Source organism: Lissotriton helveticus, chromosome 7 (assembly GCF_964261635.1).
Source record: "Lissotriton helveticus chromosome 7, aLisHel1.1, whole genome shotgun sequence".
NCBI classification, from domain to species: Eukaryota; Metazoa; Chordata; class Amphibia; order Caudata; family Salamandridae; genus Lissotriton; species Lissotriton helveticus.
Window position 1 is genome coordinate 1,297,908,188 of NC_136068.1, and position 23,120 is coordinate 1,297,931,307.

Genomic DNA, 23,120 nt, shown 5'->3' on the forward strand with positions numbered 1-23,120 from the left:
TCCTTGGATTTCCAGAGAGCTGTGGGAAGGGTGGCATGGAACAGTTCCTTACACAGTGGCTAGAATCATGGATGCCCCCGGGGACGCTGTCTGCATGCTTCGTTATTGAAAGGGCGCACCGCGCCCTGACGCAGAAACCACCTGAGGGCGAGCGGCCTAGGGCGGTAATCGCACGGCTGTTGAACTACCACGACAGGGACGCCATACTGAGGGAAGCTGGAAATAAAGAAACCCTCTTATGTGAAAATCAAAAGATCTTGATCTTCCCTGACTACACCAAACTCGTCCAACAGCAACGCCACTCTTTCATGGCAGCCAAGGCAAAGTTGAGAGGCCTTAAGCTACAATATTCCCTGCTGTACCCGGCGCGCCTGAGAGTGATCTTCCAGTCACGGACACTGTTCTTTGATACGCCGGAGGACCTTTTCAGATGGACCGATGAAACGGTGCAGGTCAGACCACATTCTCAACCAGGGCTCAATCCGGGCTCCCCTGAGGGCGCGCCTCGGCCACAGCGAGATCAGACGTCTAGACACGGACGAACCAAACGCTCCAAATCACGCAAGCGCGCAGCCTCGGCCGATGGCGCACGAAACACTGTTAGAACCGAGGACTCCGAACAATCTAGCACGGATCACTGAAGTCTCCGGGGCCTCGGCTCCCTCTTCTGCTATTACTGCTGCCAATCCTAGATGGACGCACCTGGTCGCCTGAGACCCACTGTATCTTCAGCCGTATCGCGGCCTTGTGACAGTACATCTAATGTCTACTGAGCGTGGACGAGGTTGTGGGGTGGGGTTCGGGGACTCCATGATAGTGGCTGCCACTCTCCCGTTTGTGAGAGGGACACTGAGGGGAGGGGGTGAGTTCACTGTTCCTCTTTGGGATGTTGGGATCCATTGGTATGGATGGGCCTGAGCCCTCTGTTTTGGTCTCGGGACTACCCATGCCGCGACAGGTACCTCATAGTTCATTGGGGTATAGGGTGGGGGGAGACAGGGGACGGGCGGTCAGGGTTGTGGCTGCTGAGTTGGGGTTGGGGAATGTTGGGGATTGTGGGGCTAGGGGGTTGGAGCTGTTCTCTGGGGTGGATGGTGCACTGCATGTGTGTGTCGTTATAATGATTCGTGTGACGTGGGGTGGGTGGCGCTGGAGTGGGGGGCTCGTGTGGTGGACTCCAAAGGACTATGGCTGACTCGACTCGGCGGCTTCCGGAAGACTCTATGCGGGTGATTACGTGGAATGTCAGGGGATTACTGGACAAAATCAAGCGTGGGGCAGTGTTGCGATGGGGTAAGAGTGCAGCGGCAGATGTGTTATTGCTCCAAGAAACTCATATGATGGGCACAAAGGCGCTGGGCCTTCAGAGGTTTGGGTATCAGCAGGTTTTCCATGCCGGGTTCTCGAGGGGATCCAGGGGAGTAGCCATATTGATACACCGTAGAATACCATACGTCCATGAGAAACAATGGGTGGATCCCCAGGGTCGCTACCTGTTTGTGAAAGGCATGGTGGGCACGGAACCTATAGTGTTTGGGAGTGTGTACGCCCCCCCCCCTACAGTGGGCCCTGGCTGAGAGACTGTTTTCTGTATGGGAAGATATATCCGGGTCAGTGGCAGTAATTGGGGGAGATTGGAATGACGTAATGGATGTGTGTGTGGATCGCCGGAGGCGCCAAGAGACGACTGCAACTCCTCCCCTTTCCCTTCCACCCACCAGACTGCATGCCATGAGTGAGGGGCTGGGATGGGTGGATGCTTGGCGACATATGCACCCAGCGACCCGTGAATATACCTATGTCTCGGCGGTGCATGGGTCATTCTCGCGCTTAGATTATGTGTTTTTACCTCGTGAATGCCTGAGTAGGGTGAAGAGCGCAGACATCTTGCCGAGAGGATTATCCGACCACTCCCCAGTTTCAGTTAGCGTGGACCTCCTGCGAAAACGGCAGCCGTTCAGGTGGCGGATGTCCTCGTGGCATCTGCTACAGCCAGCTTATACTAAACACTTGCGGGAAACCATAGATCACTACTGGCGGGAAAACCTGATAGAGGGGGCTGACGTAGAAGTGGTGTGGGAAGCAATGAAGCCTACCGTACGTGGGGTGGATATCGCATGGTGCTCGGAGGCCCGTAGGCGGCGCCGGGAACAGACTGCGGTGGCGGCTGAGCGAGTGGAGACCCTTGAACGGGAACGCCGCGAGGGTGGCGATGAGGTCGGACTGAGGCTGCTTCTACAAGCACAGCAATCGTACGCGTCCCTCTTGATGGATGAAGCCAGGCAGGCGTGGCTGGCCACAAGAAGTAGGGTGTATCAATGGGGGGACAAGTCGTGCTCCATGCTCCATAGATTATGCCAACACAACTTTCAACCCCTCGTGCTGCCGGGCATCACAGACGACAATGGGGAGGTACTGACTGACCCTAACGAGTTGGCAGCGAGCTTCGCCACGTACTTCGAAGCCCAATACGCCTCATGTGACCAATTGCCTGAGGGCGATTTAGCCCGGTTTTTCGCGGACCTCCCGCCCACCCAGGTGTCAGACGAGGCCAGGAAGGCCTTGGACGCACCCCTCACAGCGGAGGAGCTGGGAGACGCTCTGGGGCAACTCAATGCGGGCAAGGCTCCTGGCCCTAATGGCTACCCGTGTGAATTTTTTAAGAAATTCCACGTACAGCTGGGGCCCCACTATCGCAGAGTTCTTGAGGCGGCGAGAGCGCGGGGCGCGTTGCCCCCAGATTGGCGCCATGCCGAAATAGTGGTATTTCAGAAGCCTGGTAGACCCCCGGGTAGCCATGACTCATATAGACCTATTTCCCTCATCAATATCGAGGCAAAAATATTGGCCAAGGCCCTAGCAAACCGTCTGGCTCCGTATATTACGGATCTGGTCCACTCGGATCAGGCAGGATTCATGCCCCACAGGGCGACGCGACATAATATCCGACGGGCACAGGCGGCGATAGACGCTGTTGGAGCCTTTGGGGACCGGGCGGCGTTGCTATTGGCCGATATCAACAAGGCTTTCGACTCGGTCAGCTGGTCGTACATATTTGCATTGCTATCGTGGCTCAACCTAGGCCCAATTTTCCGGTCCTATGTCAAACTACTTTATACGGACATCACGGCCTCGGTGCCAGTCGCTGGGGCGGTGTCGGAGACGTTCCACATTGGCCGGGGGACTAGGCAGGGGTGCCCTCTTTCCCCCTATCTGTTTGCCTTAGCCATGGAACCCCTAGCTGCCAGAGTCCGTAGTGATGCGCTGATTCGGGGCTTCGAATGGAATGCCACCCTATCGGATAGAATTGCATTGTACGCGGACGATGTCCTCTTCTTCCTCACCGATCTACAACGCTCCGGCCCACGTGTCCTGGAGGTCATGCAACTGTTTGGGGAAGTTTCAGGTTTATACCTGAACTTACGTAAATCCACCTTATGGGTACTACATGGGGACACGGTGACGGAGCCCTGGGCTTCGGAACTGCAAGTGGCCACAGTTGGTATGAGATACCTCGGGGTGTTTCTATCAAACTCGGCGGATACGGCCTGGGAACGTAACCTACTGCCCGTCTGGGAGCGGGTCCAGACGGATGTCAAGACTTGGTCCCGGATGCCCCTATCGATCTTTGGCCGGTCAGCTATCTTTAAGATGGTTGCACTACCGCGCCTACTCTACCAACTACAGAACCATCCGTATCCTATCCCACCCCAATGGTTTCGGCAGGTGAATTCGGTGCTGGGCCGCTTCCTCTGGGCTGGCGGTGCTGCCAGGGTAGCGCTGCGCCCTTGTTTTCTGTCCACATATTGTGGGGGCCTAGCCGCCTCGGATATACAGTCGTACTACCAAGCCGCTCATCTCCTTGTTTTAAATGAATGGTGGTATGGTGACGGTGGAGATCCGGCCTATGCCCTGGAACGTGCGCTGATGGGTGATCACTCGCTCCACACCATTCTATACTCATCCCGGCTACGTCGGCCACTGCCGAGAGTCACTAAACTTGTATTTGCGATATGGCGACAGGCACTGCGTCGCGTGGGCTGGTGGGGTCGACTGACCGCGGAAACGCCGTTATGGCGCAACGGGTTACTACCGGAACTGTCTAAGCTGTCAGGCTTTGATGGCTGGGACTCTATAGGCATTTCGCAGCTCGGCCATGTTGTGGTAAATAAATAAATAATACCTCTCTTTTTGACTAGACATATATCATAACAGATAGCTCAATAAATAAGAGTCAAGATTCGAGGTAGTAGGAGTTTTGCAGGTTTAATACAGCATAAGGACAGGAACAGGACAACCTGCATAGGAATAGGATGGCAGGGCCCAGCAGCTGCTGGGGCTGGATCTGGGATGAGCGCGCTAACTTTTAATAACAATACATGAGCATATATACATAACGCAAACACATAGCATTACATTGCAGTAGGCGTAGCAGTGGGTGGAGCAGAAGGCGTGACGCGTAGCAGTCGCGAAAGATAAGGGGGAAAAGAGGTGTAACTGGGCGTATACATAGACATGTGATGCAAACGTAACAGAATATGTCATGAATGGGGCGGAAACCATGGAGGGGGCTACCTAAGGAGCCGGGACCTCTAACCTGATGGTGCGCGCAAACTAGCAATGACGTATTACTAGGAGAAGCTGGGGGCTATGAACTCTGTGCTAGGAGCAGAGACTGAAGTCTGGAGAGTCAGGGCGACATGTACCTAAACAGTATCTAGTATCTGATGTTTAGAGAACATGTTGATATAAACTAGAAGTCAGGAGAGGAAAGGCTGACTTGATTCTAAGACTGGACCATGCATTATTCTACATGTAATGCGTGATGAAGAATATTAAATGACCATTAAATGCAGTATTTCTCTAACGTGGAGACGTGAAGGCTAGACAATGACGGAAACTATTGATGCAGTTCAGTAGCTTAGGAATGCAGAGAAGGAGGACTGAACTGATAACTGGAATCATAACATATTCTTGGCAGACTCAGAGACTGAGCCAGGCTGGACCGGGCACTGCGAGGCAGGAAGTAAGTGAAGGGTCGAGGATACAGGTGGGGGCTGTATCGCTCCTCAGCGAGGCTTCAGGAGACAGGAGCTGAATCTGGTGTCCAGGCCCTTTTGAGGCCTAGAAACGGGGACTTTATAATGGAATAACGTGCACACTGAGAAACGTGGCAAAGTAGCTTTACATAGGCCTGATATTCGTAGTATTCACGAGAACTGGAAACTGGCATATTAGAGGTGGACACAACTGTAATTGCGTCATTAATCGAACATGGGGAATGCATATGCATATTTAATCATGCACACATAACATATGATGGATGACACGTAGGGACACAGAACATGGCAAAATTTACTTTTCCACATTCCCTCCTTGTCACTACGTTTCCATCAGGAAACATCAATTTTCATGATACCATCTATCATTTCATACAGTATCATTTGCTCGTCTCGAATTATCCTGGAACGGGATTTAGAACGGGGCTTGGGACTAGGAATACAAGAGGTAGCACAAATGCCGCAAATCGCAGGGCCACATTGTATACAGAGGCAGCAGCTGAATATGATCGGTACTGCAATACCTAGAAAGGACAATATTTTCCATCCCCATGCGGAAATTATATTCCAGAACCAACCGGATCATGTCCAGGTGCCTGGATCTTGGTGTATCAGATGGGCAATTTTATGGAGTCTGGTTATAGCTGAATAAACAGACGGCGCGTTATTTGGAATGAAAATGCAGCAACTAGATCCGATGACTCTACAGGCCCCGCCCCTATCGGCCAGGATGACGTCAAGGACGAGACGATTCTGTAAAACGACAAATCTCATAGCAGATTGCTCTTCGGTTAAGTTACCTAGAGCAGAGGCAGTCTCATTTACTACAGCTTCGAGGGTTCTGGTTAACCTACGGATCAGTTTACTATTCTGGATAGGTCCTATAAAGAAAAAGAAACCTCTGTTGAAATCTGTATACTGTTCTAGAGCAGTTTCAGTATAATCGACAATTGGGGACTCCCTTCTATGTCTAACGTGTACTAGATGTGTATTCCTGTGATAATCAGGTGGGGCTAGGAAAACTGGTGGCAGTAGGAAGGCAATGTAACAGGTTCCCTCCCAATCGAGGGGCAGACGAACATATGCAGTTTGACCACAAATAAAATAGGAATGACGTGAAGCTTTGAAGATAGATTTCCCACTGTCACTATACTTGACAATAGTAGTACAATCACTATGTCCTACGTGTATGGAACCATAATTACGGACACATAATTCGCCTTTGACTGGTAGTACTGAAATAGCAGGTAAGTCTGGAGTAGTATCAGACTGAACATTCAGGACCATAAAATTCGACGAATAATTACCTAAATTATACACTTCATTTTCTAGATCTAAACCTGTTCTGTGGGGAAGACCTTGCTTGTCTGGAAAACATGTACTGTTAAGAAAAGACATATCTGTTGAGGATGACGTTAACGTGGACCATGCTCCACACAAACCATTATGTGAGAATGGATAAGGAAAAAGTGGCAGAACTCCCTTCTGTGTCTGGAAAGGGGGGAGTCGACCACACACCCAACAATTAGTGGTATTGCTGGTCTGGTGTGAGTAATGTAACATGCGGATAAAGGTATTATTTCGCATAGCGAGGCGGTAAGAGAGTTCATGAGGGGGCAGATCACTAAACGTGTGCTCTACTGTAGCATTAGCAGACTTATTTACATGAAGAACTGGGAAGTACAGGAAAAATGCATAACTGGTGCAGGAAATCATAAGGCTGAAAAACAATATGAAACATAGGAAAACGATACATCGGATTGAGTTTTGACTAACTCTCTCACTATGGGGGTCTATTTTATACATGTCAGAAACAGTCTAACCGTTTCACCTAGGGGAGGACTTAGACAATCAAACTGACTGACTTATTTTACTAGACCGGAGTTTTAGCTTGTACTCCTGTTGCGGAGTTTTCTCTAACAGGGGAGGGGTTGTAGCAATGTTTTTTGCGGGACAGTCCTTGAGAACAATATTTTGGCAATCCTTCAAATCCTGGGAAATGTTCTTTAAGACGGGTTTCAGTCCATTAAAAAGTTTGATATGAGAAAGGTGCACCCAGCCTTTGCGTCCTTCCAACTTCACGGCTGTACGGGTGGTGAGGAGGACCTGTCGGGGCTCTTTCCAACGAGGCTCCAGCGGACTTGATCTGTCAAAGTTGCGGACCATCACCATGGATCCTGGAACGATTTCGTGCGGTGCCACCTCGGTATTGTCTGGAAATGCGGCGGCAACCTGTGAACGACATGAGTTGAGGGCAGACATCAAGGAAGCTAGGTAATCTGTCAGCATATTACTTGAAACATCGGTAATACTTCGGGGTCTAGGTGTACCCCACATGTTAGGGGGGCGGCCGAAAACGACCTCATACGGGGACAGACCTGATCTGGAATGTGCGACCATGCGCATATAAAATAAAGCGACTGGCAGAGCTACTAGCCAGTCCACACCTTTTTCTTTACACACTTTTGCAATTCGGATTTTCAGAGTCTGATTATGTCTCTCTACGAGACCGGCTGCTTCAGGATGGCGTACACAATGGAACTTCCACTGGTACCCTAACAACAGGGAAACATGCTTCATGAGTTCAGATGAGAATGGCTGGCCGTTATCAGAATATACGACTCTAGGGAGTCCATAACGAGGGAAGAACTCACGAACCAACTGCTTGGCAGTGGTCGCGGCTGTGTAATCTGGAACTGGATATGCTTCTGTCCACCTGGACAAAGCGCATACAACTACAAGGACATACTTGAAACCTCGACATCGCTCCATCTGAATATAATCCATTTGGAGGACTTCAAAAGGGTGGTCAGGGGGCTGGAATCCACCTTGTTCCACCGGGACACTTTTACCTGGATTAAACTGACAACATATCATACAGGTACGGACTTTCTGCTTGGCTGCAGCTCGTAAATGCTTGTTGAACCAAATGTTCTGGATACTGTCTAACATAGCTTTTTCTCCTAAATGTGCTGGACTATGTGCGGTATTAATAATGACTTGAACCATAGAGTCGGGGAGAAACCATGTGGCTCTACCCTTCGTTAACCATCCTTGATCTGTCTGGACCCCTCCTTGTTCGGACCATTTCTTGATTTCTTCAGGAGTAGCATGTAACTGGATATCTATGACATCTTGTGTAGGGTCCTTAACTGTCATGCATGTAATCGGATCTGGAGTATGTGTCTGATTAACTTGAATGTCTGGAGTCTGTGCTGTAAGCTTGGCTGTGCGATCTGCTAGATCATTACCTTGAGAAATAATGTCAGTAACTTTCGTATGTGCTTTGCACTTCATGATAGCAATAGATGTTGGTAAATGTATGGCATCTAACAGAGCTTGAATAAGGAGACCATGCTGAATCTTGGTTCCATGAGAAGTCATGAAACCTCTCTCCTGCCAGAGCACTCCGAAGTCGTGTACAACTCCAAATGCGTAACGTGAATCTGTGTAAACATTAACTTTCAAGTTCTTGGCGTGTATGCAGGCTTGTGTCAGAGCAACTAGCTCTGCTGCTTGAGCAGACAGGGTATCAATACGGTGTGTTTCAATAACTTCAGTGTCAGTAGTCACTGCATACGCGGCGACTAGTTCTCCTGTACTTGTTCTCATACATGAACCATCCACATAAAGTGTCAGGTCGGGATCTGGTAACGGAATATCTGTCAGATCTTGTCTTGGCTTTGTCGTAATGTTAACTACTTCCACGCAATCATGTGTGGCTGGATTTGAATTAACTGATGGTAACAGTGTAGCAGGATTCAGGATGTTGCAGCGTCTGATTTCTATGTGTGGCTGGAACAGTGTCAATTCATAACCAGTTAAACGTGCAATTGTCAAATGCTGAGTTTGTGTTCGGTTTAAAAGAACTTCCACAGAATGTGGAACTTGTACTGTCAAGGTATGTCCTAAGACTATGGAATCACTTTGTCTGATAGCTAGTGCTGTGGCTGCAACTGACTTGAGGCACGCAGGCAGAGCCTGGGCTACAGGATCTAATGTGCTCGAAAAATAAGCACAGGGCTTGTATTGTCCTGCTTGATCTTGTGTGAGAACAGATAATGCTGTACCTTCGCGTTCAGTGACGAAAAGTGTAAAAGGCTTACTGTAGTTCGGTGTAGCTAGAACTGGAGCTTGGCATAGGGCTTTCTTTAACTCATTGAAACTAAGTGTATGTTCAGATGTCCAAGGGAGGACAGTCGATACGGCTGCCTCCTGTGTCGTTAACTGTATCAGTGGTTTGGCTAGAAATGCATACTGAGGAATCCATTGTCTGCAGTAAGAAGTAAGGCCGATAAAAGCACGTACCTCCTTCTGGGTCTTGGGCTGAGGAAGACTCGCTATTAACTGGATACGGTCTGGTGTCAACTGCCTACCCCTCTTGGACAGTAAGTGTCCTAAGTAGACCACTTGCTGGACACAGAATTGAAGCTTAGAAGGGGACACCTTGTGCCCCATCTCGGCTAGGAAATACAAAACTGTAAGGGATGCTTGCTCGCAAGCACGTTCAGAACGGGCTGTGATCAGTAGATCATCGACATACTGGAGCAGGGCAGTGTCAGTTGGCATGTGAATGTTGTCTAGTTGTCTCTTGAGTGCTTGACTGTAAATACTAGGACTTTCTGTGAAACCTTGAGGAGCTCGTGTAAACATATAGCTCCTTCCATTTAAACAAAATCCGAAAAGGAACTGGCTGTCTGGATGAATAGGGACACTGAAAAATGCGTTCTTGAGGTCTATGACAGTGAAGAACGTGGCTTCGGAATCAATGGCCGTTAATAGGGAAGAGATGTCTGGGACAACTGGGTACTGAGGAATAATACATTTATTAAGCTCTCGTAGGTCAATCACTAATCGATATACTGGGGGTGCATTTGGATCCGTACGTTTCATGACTGGAATGATCGGAGAATTACATACATTGGAGTCAGTTTCTACAACCACTCCCTGAGCAATAAGCTCGTCAATAATTTTGGATAAGGCTGCTACAGCCTCAGGTGGCAATCTGTACTGTCTGATTCGTGGTAACACTACACCTGGCTTGAGAGTCACACGATAGGGTGTGATTTGCATGTAACCTACATCAGTTGGACCTTGCGCCCATAAGTGCTGCGGAACATTAGACAGTCTTGAATCAAAATCTCGTAATACATAGTGACCCTTAAAGTCACGTAGGAACAATCGTATTCCCTCTGGGGAACAGCATATAACTGCACCCAACTCTTTCAGTGTCTTAATGCCTAATAGATTTTCTGGACATGACTTAGTAAGTAACAGATCAGTAGTGCGGGACAACGGACCTACTTCTAGAGTGACTGGCTTTGAAATCTCATTTACGATAGGTTTTCCTGAAAATCCAAGGGAAACATTTCTTGAGCCTGAGAGCGGAGCCCCTGGAACTTCGGCGTGACTAATTGTGGTCCTCCTTGCCCCTGTATCGATCAAAAACTTTCTGTCTTTCCCTAATACTTGACTGTGAACATAGGGACCTTCTTGATCTACAGGTATCTCGATGAGAGGCAAGCCTACCTCCCTCTCTAGGCTGTTTCATGAATACTGCTGGTACTCTGGATACTCAGACTGTGCATACTGGTACATCTGCGATGTAACATGCTGTGTTGCAGCAATAGGCTGCGGTGCTGGAACTGTCTGTTGTGCATTCTGTGACTGAGGAGTCTGTGAAACTTGTTCTTGTCTAGGCGGACGTGGTCTTTCTTTAGTCTTACCAGTAGCTATGTTGTGTTTCAGAACTGCACACTCATTTATGAAATGACCTGGCTGTTTACAATAATTGCAGTTCCCTTTAACGGGAGCTGCAGGATGACTGGCTTGATTTGGACCCCTCTTCTGACTGTCTTGAGGAACAGATTGTGCAACTAGTACTTTCATTTTCGTGTCTTTCATACGTTTTCTCTCGTGTTCTTGTTCTTCTCTGATTCTATTCTGATGGTATTGGAGCATTTGCAACATCTGGGACGGGGTATTAGCTTGCCAGGTACTTTCGACTTTCAAAACTCGATTTTTAATTTGTGGGCTTGAATTCTCGACTAATTTAGTAACAAAAAGGTGAGGGTATGACTCACTACTTGTCTTGAGGCCACTGTTGATACTGAAACATTTTTCAAATCTAGAATAAAAATCACTAATATCCTCATCTTGCTTCTGTTTACAGGCTGAGATTGCATCCCAGTCTTCTTTTCTAGTTGTCAATAATCTAGGTAAAACTTGTATTAATAATTCTGGTAATTCTTTACATTTATCTCCAAGACCGGTACCTGGTACTCGTGCCTTGTCTTCAGCTTCTAGAACTGCCCAATCGATCTTTTTCTCTCCCACCTCCCATTCTTTTTCCTTGAGCTTTTCATACACCCCTGCGGGCAGCAGAACCTTTAACATTTTAATTATATCTGGGTACGTGTATTCTCCCATACGGAGCATGTCTTTTAATTCTCTATGGAACCCTGCTGGATCTTTGTCATGACAGGGAATTAATTTCTTCATCTCGAGGAGTTCCATCTTTGTTATTGGAGTGTAAACAAACACTCGCTGCATTTCGCCACCCGTTCCTTTAACTGGGTGGACTTCTCGTAACGGATTCTGTCTCTCCATGTAAAATGGTTTACTTTCTGGGGGTGAGGCATGAACAAAATGCGGGTTCAGAAACGTTCTATATTTGTGACGCTGTTCTAGAATGACACTAATTAAATCGGTACCTAAACCTTTCCATCTATACTGGAGTAACTCGTTCAGGACATCATGTAACGGGCCTGGATCAGAGTGCTGACCCTCATACAATGTAATGAGGTGCTGAATCATATACATACCCGCCAGTCGTTGCTCGGCTGGGGGCATTTTCAGAAACATTTGTGCCACTATTTCGTCTGGAAAAGTGGTAGAATCAGTAATCCATCGGACTGCTGATCGGGCTAGTTCTTGTTCATGCATGGTACTTAACTCACTGTAACCGATTCGTGATTTCAGAATGTGATCGGTAGCTTGAAACACTTGTTCTAGTGAACCTTGTTCTGGTGCTGGAGAATGAAAAATAGACTTGTGTTCTAGGCGTAAATGGCGATCTGGAAATCTAGGTTTTCCTACATACGCTATTCTGGCGGGATTCTCGTCCTCTACCTCTTCAGTATCAGAGTTACTTTCTTTCTCGCTTACTTGTGCTGCTTTACGTTGTTCGTGTATCTTTATTATTTCTCTACGGATTTTCTTGTACATACTCTCCATAGCACCGACGGTCTTGTGCTTACCCTCGGCTATATTATCACTCCACCTTGTTAGGGTTCTCATTTCGGCTTGATCTTTAGACGGATAATCTTGTTCTCTTATTAGACAATTGATCAGAAACTTTAATATCATGAGCTGGATCTCGGCTTTCCTTTGAGACATGGCCTCGCTAATACTTTCTGGATCATCCCCTGTACGGATGAAACGATATATTCTGTCTAGATCTTCTTTCATATTCGGTAAGGTGACTAGATACTCGGCCACCTTTCTTACGCGGAATGAATATAAAACCATATTATCCTCGCCTGGGACTGGATCATAGCCGCATTCGGCAAGGGATTTTCTTATTTCTGCTACAGTCTGATGTCTAGGCGTACGCTGTGACGCTTGTGCATGTAATTCGGCTAACGTTAAACGCTTGTGTGGCGGCGGGGTTTGAGGAGTACCTCCCCCTGCGGCCCCTAAACTGGAGTCTAGGTCTACTGAGGCTCTTCGTCCTGGCAGAGTGGGAAATGGAAATGTAGGCTGGACTTGTATGGCGGACTGGACCGGGGGTACCGTAACGGGTACTCCGGTGTCTGGAGGAGCGGGAAGTGCCTGATTTACAGGGACTGGCGGAGCACGAACAGGATTTGCATATTCTGGGACTGTGTCGTCCAAATAGGACGAAATAAAAATATCAGCTGCGGTCTGTTTGTGACGTAGCTTGGTCGGAACTAATGGTGGCGGGAAATTACTAGATGCCTCTGGGGTCGCTTTTGGCAAGCCCTCGGCAAGAAGAGGATACATACCCCTAATAAGGGCATGCCTCTGTCTGTCTGACTGTTCGGCTTTGACTTGTTCACCTATCTCGATTAGTTCTTTTTCTTGTGCTCGTTCTAAGGATTCTCTACTTAATTCTGACTTTCTGATTTCCTTTTCAGTTCTTTTATGAGATTCTTTACGCCATAACTCGATGGCATCTTTCTGTGACTGTCTGGCTTTCTTTTTCCATAATGCTTCTTCTACTCGCATGATGCACTCGGCATCCCATGTACCCGATACGGGCCACCTATACTTTTCTTCTAACTGTTTGGTATACTCTACCCATAAATCTAGATACAATATGGCGCTTATGCCATGCTTCTGATACATAAAGTGACCTGGACTGTCCCTCGGCGGAACAGGAACTGCTTCTTCTAACAAACCCTTTCTAGTTTTTAACTGACGTAATCTCGAAAAGAGAGACATTGTAAACTTGAATCGGAACACAATACAATACACGAGAAACAATAACAATTTGGAGAACAATTCAGGCATACCACGACATTGGAAATACATTGAACAACATCATAACATAACAGTTCGGACAGAATATTACCTGGAATACTGAGAACAGAAACACAAGAATTTCTCGAGAACGGAACAGACTAGAGTTACTGGATGCACTGCTGAAACAGTACGGAACATACCGGTCCCATAAAGGGACGCATCAAGACCCGTATCCACCTAGGTGAACACTTCGTTTGTGAGTCTGTGTACCACCAACCCACGGACCAGAGTCAATTTAGATTGACCCTGTCTAGATACTACCCCAGTAATGGTACTCACCGGGCAGCAAGAACGGAAAGCCTCGGACTGGACTGGACTGCTACGACGACGGACGACGAACTTCGGACTTTAGTTACGGGTGGGCCTCCGGATACCTCGGACCTTGGACTCTTGGCTTGGGCTCTGGTCGGGACTCGCCGCGTTCCTCCACCGTCTCGTTTGGATGCTGGACCGCCTCCTCCGTCTCCTCCGTGGGCCTGAGGGATACTTGAAGCAGAAATATCTGCCGGTGCACGGTATGGTTCCGTCACGGCTGCAGAGGGTCAGGGGGTCGGCGTGGCTTCACCGACGCGTGGGGAAAGGGCAAGTCCCTGTTCGGGCGCCATTATGTGGTAAATAAATAAATAATACCTCTCTTTTTGACTAGACATATATCATAACAGATAGCTCAATAAATAAGAGTCAAGATTCGAGGTAGTAGGAGTTTTGCAGGTTTAATACAGCATAAGGACAGGAACAGGACAACCTGCATAGGAATAGGATGGCAGGGCCCAGCAGCTGCTGGGGCTGGATCTGGGATGAGCGCGCTAACTTTTAATAACAATACATGAGCATATATACATAACGCAAACACATAGCATTACATTGCAGTAGGCGTAGCAGTGGGTGGAGCAGAAGGCGTGACGCGTAGCAGTCGCGAAAGATAAGGGGGAAAAGAGGTGTAACTGGGCGTATACATAGACATGTGATGCAAACGTAACAGAATATGTCATGAATGGGGCGGAAACCATGGAGGGGGCTACCTAAGGAGCCGGGACCTCTAACCTGATGGTGCGCGCAAACTAGCAATGACGTATTACTAGGAGAAGCTGGGGGCTATGAACTCTGTGCTAGGAGCAGAGACTGAAGTCTGGAGAGTCAGGGCGACATGTACCTAAACAGTATCTAGTATCTGATGTTTAGAGAACATGTTGATATAAACTAGAAGTCAGGAGAGGAAAGGCTGACTTGATTCTAAGACTGGACCATGCATTATTCTACATGTAATGCGTGATGAAGAATATTAAATGACCATTAAATGCAGTATTTCTCTAACGTGGAGACGTGAAGGCTAGACAATGACGGAAACTATTGATGCAGTTCAGTAGCTTAGGAATGCAGAGAAGGAGGACTGAACTGATAACTGGAATCATAACATATTCTTGGCAGACTCAGAGACTGAGCCAGGCTGGACCGGGCACTGCGAGGCAGGAAGTAAGTGAAGGGTCGAGGATACAGGTGGGGGCTGTATCGCTCCTCAGCGAGGCTTCAGGAGACAGGAGCTGAATCTGGTGTCCAGGCCCTTTTGAGGCCTAGAAACGGGGACTTTATAATGGAATAACGTGCACACTGAGAAACGTGGCAAAGTAGCTTTACATAGGCCTGATATTCGTAGTATTCACGAGAACTGGAAACTGGCATATTAGAGGTGGACACAACTGTAATTGCGTCATTAATCGAACATGGGGAATGCATATGCATATTTAATCATGCACACATAACATATGATGGATGACACGTAGGGACACAGAACATGGCAAAATTTACTTTTCCACAATGTGATGTCCGGGACGACTCTTAAGTCCTTTCAGGCCCTTCGTACCGAATTTGATATGCACCAATCTCAATTCTTTCGTTATTTACAATTCCGACATGCGCTGACGCCCAGTATAGCCAATCTTGACTCGCTCCCGGAATTCAGCCCGATCGAAGCGAAGGTCTTCATGGGCGATCTTGAGGACAAAAAAGTATCACGCATCTACCAGACCATGGTCACGCATTGCTCATCCACTCTTCTTCCGCTGAAGGCGCACTGGGAGGCCGATGTAGGACCATTAGATGAGGATGATTGGCGGGAGGCATTAGAATCCCCGAGGGGGGCGGCTATAGCGATACGGTTTCGCCTCATACAGTTCAAGGTTCTACACAGGGCCTACTATACCCGAGAGCGTCTGTGGAGGGCGGGCCTGATTGGGTCCCCGGAATGTCTGAGATGTGGGGCGGAGGTGGGTACGTTGCTCCACACAGTGTGGTCGTGCTCCAAACTAGTTGGCTTCTGGAGGGGTGTTTGGGGCTGTCTGTCGGAGGTGCTGGGCTGGACCATCCCCCGTACCCACCGCCTGGGTCTATTACACATCCTGGAAGGGGTTGGTGGTAATATCTATAAGCGGCATCTGCTCCTACTGGGGCTGGTGGTAGCTAAAAGAGACATGGCCCGAGCATGGAAGGACGTGAGGCCCCCCCCCCTGAATGCATGGAAGGCAGGATTAGACTTTTGTATGGGCCTGGAGAGGCCAATCTTTGAGGCACGAGGATGCCCTCGTAAACATTTCAAAATATGGAAGAGGTGGGCGGACTACAGAGGGTTGACACTGGACCCCCCGGCGGAACCGGTGGAGGACCTATAGCCCTATATGCTCCTGCGAAACCCGTTCCCGCACACACACTTGACACGTCAAAAGCTTCCGTCATCATGGTTCACACACACATGCATGGGGTTAGGGAGGGTTGAGGGAGGGCTCAGGGAGTTGGGTGGGTAGATTATTGAAAAGATGAAGGTGGGGTTAATCTTTTCGTGTATCCTTGATTCCATTGATTCATTGTTTCAACGCTCAGATTTATATTGTGATTGTAATTACAATGCTTGGTGGTATCGTCCTGAATGTGGGATGCCACCTTAATTCATATGCTCATCTTTATCAATAAACCGGTTGTGGAAAAAAAAAAAAGCCATGGCTGTTTGACTGAAGCAATGCAACCGAGTGCATAATCCCTGGGGTGAGAAACAGATAATACTCCTCCTCCCAAGGAAGATTAAAATGAACAGCCACTCTTTACATCGGAATGTCAGACCCTTAAACCAGGGAAAACAAAGGTTAAGTGAGAGAAGATATGCTGAAGTATAGGAATCTATGGATGCTGTTTGTTACCTGGCTGTCTGAAGCATCATGACGGTGTTCTCGCCTTCGTAGGTGCACGCTGGGGTGAAGTTCACGTAGATATCAGGCAACCCACTACAGCGGGAATAGCCGTGCCCACCACATGCCATCCTGCACTCTTCGATCCCAGCACTGGCAATCCAGCTAGTGAAAGCTTTAAGACCAGCAGACAGTGCGTGGAGCTAACGGTACAAGGAGAGAAAGCGTGAGATGTCAAAAAGAAAAGGCTTTCTATAGAGTAAAATGTGCACCTACGGTTAATCCTATCACAGCCTAGCCTTGTCCAGGCCTTTATGAATAGCACAATTCTTCCCTGAGCTATATATGTCCCCATGTTCTCATCAAGCTCCAGGCATTGAGAACTACCTAGGCGCAGCAACCCCTTGTCCAATGAAATAAGCCTTCTCTGCACAACAGTGTAAAGAATGTGAGGTTGCACCAGAAGCTGAATCTGAATGACCTCTCTGGCAAAGTCTAAACTGCTCAAATATAAGCTTATCACAGTGTAGCGTCCTCCCCAGCCTGGGAGCATTCAAATCAACATGCCACACACAGAGTTCTGGATGATGTATTTTTATTCCTCAGCACTCTGCTTTCTGATTACGTCATAACCGTTAATAACCACACCTTAACACCTCCCAACCAGTTACGTACTTCCTCTTCTATGTCTGCCCAGAACCTCGAGGTCCTGGCACACATAGTCTCATGACACTACATTTCCCCCTTTGTTACATAAAAAGTACAAACAACAGTTATATAGTATTTCTTTGATGAGTCGTCGAGGTGCTCGCAGTAGTCGACCAGATCGAGTGACGGAGAGTGGTTGAGATGCACTCTGTTCAGGCACCAATGGTTCAGGTTCTGATGCTTGATCTGGACTGTCAGGCGGGACTACCTCACAAGTAGGTTTAGAAGCTGGCGATCGCAGGGGTATGTGTTTTAATGTGACGAGCCCAATGTGATGGACTGTCCGGGACGATGTGTATTCACCATGTGTCTTTTGCATGTCACTAACGTCAGAGGATTAACAGCAAATGAAGTGTTTGTTTTCCACTTTCGCTTCTGGCACACCAGTACTAAGACAACTTTACTTCACTGAAGACTGTGTCTTGGGCTCTCAGACGCCGATCAGCATATGTCTTCATCTTGCATTTTTGAGAAGTGTCGGTGACACGAACCTTCAGCTGTCTTGGATGTCAAACTGTAATGATTTAGTGGTACTCGTGAAAAATAATCAGCAGGTTTCTTTACCCGACTTGTGTATAATTGTATGAATGTACTCTGGCCTCACCTCTCATTGCAAGGGGCATTTTGGCTTTTGGATTTCTGAAGATGGTGAGTAGTGCTTGGTGATCTATGATGACAGTCAAAACATTTTCCATACAGAAACACATAAAAATGTTCGCAGGCCCACACTACAGCCTTCTCCGGCTGAGAATAGGCACACAGTGTCAAACAGACTCTGACTGGCATATGCCACAATGTGTCTCTGAGCATTCAGATGACCATTATGTAAGCAAGGATTGCCCCAGCCCCAATGGTCTCGCATCCACTGTGATCTTAGTGTGTAGTTTGGGGTCAAAGCAGACCATCTCGGTTGTATTCTCAATTGCATGTTTTATGTTTTTTATTATTTTTATTTTCTGAACAATGCTCATAGTTCAAAGTCACTATGATCTGAGAACAAAGATCATACCATAAGATAACACCGTGGTGGTCAGCAACATCAATATAACAGTATATCATCAGGATGAACAGTTGCCAGGTTACTCTTCCAGCCCCCCACCCTCCTCCCTGTACTTTTGCCATAGTCCCCACATCTTTTTCCATTTCTTCGTGCAGCCCCTGCTCTTATAGATGGTTTCCTCGGCCCGCTGGCACCAATCTAGGTCCCTCCTCCAGTGTTCCCATGACGGGGGTGTCTGAGATCCCCACCCCCTGGCATATTTCTCTTGGCCACCGCTGCTGCTGGTGCAAGCCAAAGTTCCATGTGCCTTGACCAGTCTGCGTCCCCCCTTATCATCAATAACAACCATCGCGGCTCCCTTGGGACAGGTGCGACATTGTAGCTGCCACCCTAGTCCAGAAAGGGACTATGGTGGGGCACTCCGATAGTACGTGGTAAAAGGTGCCTTCCCCTGGCAGCCCCTCATGCAAAGGGCCGATGGGCTCCTGTAACATTTATACAGTTGTGTAAGAGGGTAGCATGTGCGGTGCAATATTTTCAGTTGGATCAGGCGGAACCTCAGGCGGATTGCTATCTCCCGCGGGCTTTGTATGGCGTCTTGCCATTCAACGTCATCAATGTCGCCTAAGTCACGTCTCTCTAAGTTTTACCAATGGGTCAGGCATATTGTTAATAAGTTTTCGATATATGGTGGACGTGGGCTTCTCTAAAATGGGATCCAACAATAGCCTGTCATCCATAGGGGAGTACACCGGGATGGATGTGTCTCTGTCCATGTGGGAGCGAATGGCATGTATGAGGCGGTAGTGCTGTGACTCGTGAAGGTCGTATTCTTTCTTGAGGTAGGCAAAAGAGCGGGGAGCCGAGCCCTTCCACACGTCACGCAGATAGTCTATCCCGATTAGTTTCCATCCCCCAAAGCCCGTCAACCGTGTCACTTCGCGTAGCTGATCTCCCAGCCACAGGGAGGTGTGACCAGTCAATTTGTCCGTCCAACCCAGGAACCTGTTCGCTTCCTTACAACACTGGACCACGACCCTAGTATGTGCAGCCCACTCTTTCCCCACTCTCCGAGCATAGAGCAGGTGTTCGCAGTTTCCCTTGGGCATTGCCAGTCTGTCCACTCTGTATGCCGGTTCAGAGCTTTCTCTATACACCCAGTCGTTCACTACCTGCAGCTGGGAGGCCCAGTAGTACAGTCGCACGTCTGGGAGTGCCACCCCCGTCATATACCCCCATAGTAAGTTTGTTAAGTGCTATTCTGGGAGCCCCACCATTCCAGAGTGGTGCCCGCACTGCCTGAGAAATCCACGTGAACACTCCCTGGGGGACTGGATACGGTGTATTTTGTAAGATGTACAGCAGCCTCGCCAGGGTGAGCATCTTGAATAGTGCTGCCCGACCCATGAGAGAAAGCGGGAGGGATCTCCAATGGTTGACATCGGCACCAAGGCGCACCAGCTGGGATTCTAGGTTTTTATTGAAAAAGTCCCTCACATCCGTAGTTAAGTAGACCCCTAGATATTTAAAGCCCTCCATTGCAATGGTGGCTGGGCATCTAGAGGGAACCAGTGGGGAAGAGCCCGATAGGGGGAAGATCACGGACTTCCCCCATTTAATAGTGTATCCGGAGTAGCTGCTGAACAGTTCAAAAAGATGGAGCGCTTGTGCCATCGAGTAATAGGGCCGTGACATATCTAGGATGATGTAGTTGGCATATAGAGAAATGCGCTCCTCCCAGTCGTCCGTTAGGGCCAAGTACCAAAAAGACCTGTCCCTCCTGATCCACTGTGCCAATGGCTCCAATGCCAGGGCAAACAGGAGAGAAGACAGGGGGCAACCCTGCCTGGTACCTCTCTTGAGAGGAGACAGGGGGCAACCCTGCCTGGTACCTCTCTTGAGGGGGAACAATCTAGACACCCTCCCATTCACTCTAAGCCGAGCCATCGGTTGTTTGTATCAAAGACGCACCCATGCACAAAAGGTGGGGCCAAATCCAAATTTCCGCAGCACCATAAATAGGTAGGGCCATTCGATGCTATCAAAAGCCATTGACGCATCTAAAGACATCAATGCCGTCTGGGTATCACCGTCATCATCTGTCATATATAACACACCGTATAGCTGTCGCAGATTATGGCGGTTGCTTCTATGGGGCATGAACCCTGACTGGTCTACGTGTACCAATTCAGGCAGGACCGACAGCAGTCTGTCCACCAAGGCCTTGGCCAGAACCTTGGCCTCCGCATTAATAAGAGAGTTGGGGCGGTACGAGGAGCAGTGGTCCGGTGGCTTCCCAGCCTTGTGAATAACCACTATCGTGGCCTCCTGTTGGTTTGGGGGGGGAGCGTGCCCCTCTGTCTGGCTTCCGCGAACATCCCGACATGGGGTTTGGTGATGACCTTTGCCTGTCTCTTGTAGATTTCAATCGGAAGCCCGTTGGGCCCAGATGCCTTTCCCGACTTTAGGGAGTTAAGGGCATTACTAATTTCCTCTGCCGTGAGGTCCGCGTCAAAGTGGTTGCTCTGTTCCCTGGACAGATACGCCAGCTGGAAGTCCTGCAGGAATTCAGTGCAGTCCCCCTCAGTTCTACTGCATACTGGTGAGTACAACCTTTCAAAATGGGACGTGAATGCTTCTGCTATGTCCATACTGTTGGACACCAGCGACCCTGACTCGTCTATTACCTGTGCTACAAGGAGCATTCCCTATCTCGCCGCTCTAGCCAGGCCAGCAGCTTTAGGGATTTGTCACCCACATCATACAGCTGGCGTTGCGTGGCCAGTGCGTAAGCCTGTGCCTCCTCTTCTGCCAGGGAGCAAAGCTCCAGTTGTTTGAGTAGCAGCCTATGACGGAGTTCTTCCGAGGGGGCTGCGCTACCCTCCCCATCTAATTGCTCAATGTGCTGTTCGATTTGGCTAATCCGCAGGCGTTCTTCTTTCCTTTGGGCCCCAATAAGTGCTTGTGCCTGTCCCCTCAATACAGTTTTGTAGGCTTCCCACAACACTGCATGGGAATCCACCGAGCCCTGGTTTTCTTCAAAATAGAGCCGTGAAGCCTCTTGGAGCTTGTCACCAATCGCCGGATCACGGAGACGCCATGAGTCAATCCTTGGGAAGGAGGCCCTGTTTATGAACGGACCCTGGAGTGTAACCCCAACCGGCGGGTGATCTGAGATTCCACAGGCCAAGATGCGGGGGCCGGTAAAGGCTCCCAGCTGATCGGAGCGAGCAAAGAAATAATCAATCCTAGAGGATGACGTATTCCTGGCGGAGTAGAAAGTGTACTGCCTCCTGGTTGGGTTATGTGCGTGCCACAGGTCACTAAGGCCCATCACTGTAGCAAAGTCTCCCAGGCCCTTCTCTCCCCTATAACCAATCCCATCCCCCGACCAGTCCATATCAGCTGTTATCACCGCGTTCATGTCGCCCGCTAACAGGAGAAGCCCCTGGGGAAGATCCACCAGGAAGGAGCCCAGCCGTGGGAGCGTGGATAAGTGTAGGCCTGGCGGGATATAACAGGAGCAGAGGACTACTGTGCGACCCTCCCACTTCACCGCAGCCGCGGTGAGGCAGCCCGTATCATCGGACCACGTGCCCAGTGGGACTGCTGGCATTGCGTTGCGGACTAGGATGCCCGCCCCCCTGGAGGGCAAAGCGGCCAAGGGCTTTACATCTGTTGCCAGCCAAGTGCGTCTCCTGTACAAGGACCACATCCATAGCATGTCATTTAAGGTACTGTAGGATGAGGGTCCTCTTAATTTTGTTGCCCCATCCGTTCACATTCCACGTCCATATGGTGCACTTAGCTTGAGAGCCCATTGTAGACCAAGAACAATTAACAGCTTCGGACAGCCAGGAGGACCTTTTGTGTCATCAGGGCTAGAACCACGTGTTACATGACTATGTTGAACTTGCGCATAACATACAAACCCCCGCCCACCAACTCCCCCCACCCTACCTCCCTGCTAGATGGGTCCCCAACCTACCACCTTGTGAACATGCACAGTGCCTGTTGCCCTGTTACATTCCCGCACAACATGCAAGAGGAAACGTGAACTTGCAGTCAGCCCAAGAGTTATGCAAAACTAACGAATGTCCCATCCCTATGAACAGTTTGACGTTAGGGCAATCCAGTGAGATATTGCAATTGATTTTCCCCAAAGAAAGACATCCCCCGTTAGGGTCGTGCAGCCCCCATGGCTTCCAGTCCCCCGAGGAATGATTTAGAGGTCCAACAGATCCCACCCAGTAAGGCTCCGCAGGTGTCCATCATCCCCTTCTCACCTATAGCTCCTCATTTCATCTAGAACACTGAGCTTGAGGGAGAAAGTCATTGAGTCACAGTGGCTTCACAACGCCGGATTATTTTGAACCTCTCTTTTCGGGGCCCTGATAACCCCCCAAGGGTCCCGTGGCGTCTACCGTACCCTGCTCCTTCGAGCGCTGATTTGGCCTTGGGGGATTTCCCTTCTTTCCGACAGTTCGCCAACCCTCCAGCCAATTGTGTGCCTCCTACGGTGAGTCAAAGAAATAGGCCTTGGGACCATCCAGGATCTTGAGTCGCGCCGGGAAGAGCATCATATATTTCACCCCTGGCTCCCTGAGGGCTCTCTTCACCCCCTCGAAG

The 23,120-nt window shown here is 49.0% G+C and overlaps 1 protein-coding gene across 1 annotated transcript in view; it reads right to left on the bottom strand.

Moving 5' to 3' along the window:
- LOC144767358 (peroxisomal acyl-coenzyme A oxidase 1-like) overlaps window positions 1–23,120 on the bottom strand; it is a 575,229-nt gene that overhangs the window by 190,279 nt on the left and 361,830 nt on the right. The window contains exon 9 of the mRNA XM_078650828.1: window positions 16,796–16,986. Coding sequence (XP_078506954.1) covers window positions 16,796–16,986 — 191 coding nt within the window. The remainder of the gene's footprint in view (window positions 1–16,795; window positions 16,987–23,120) is intronic.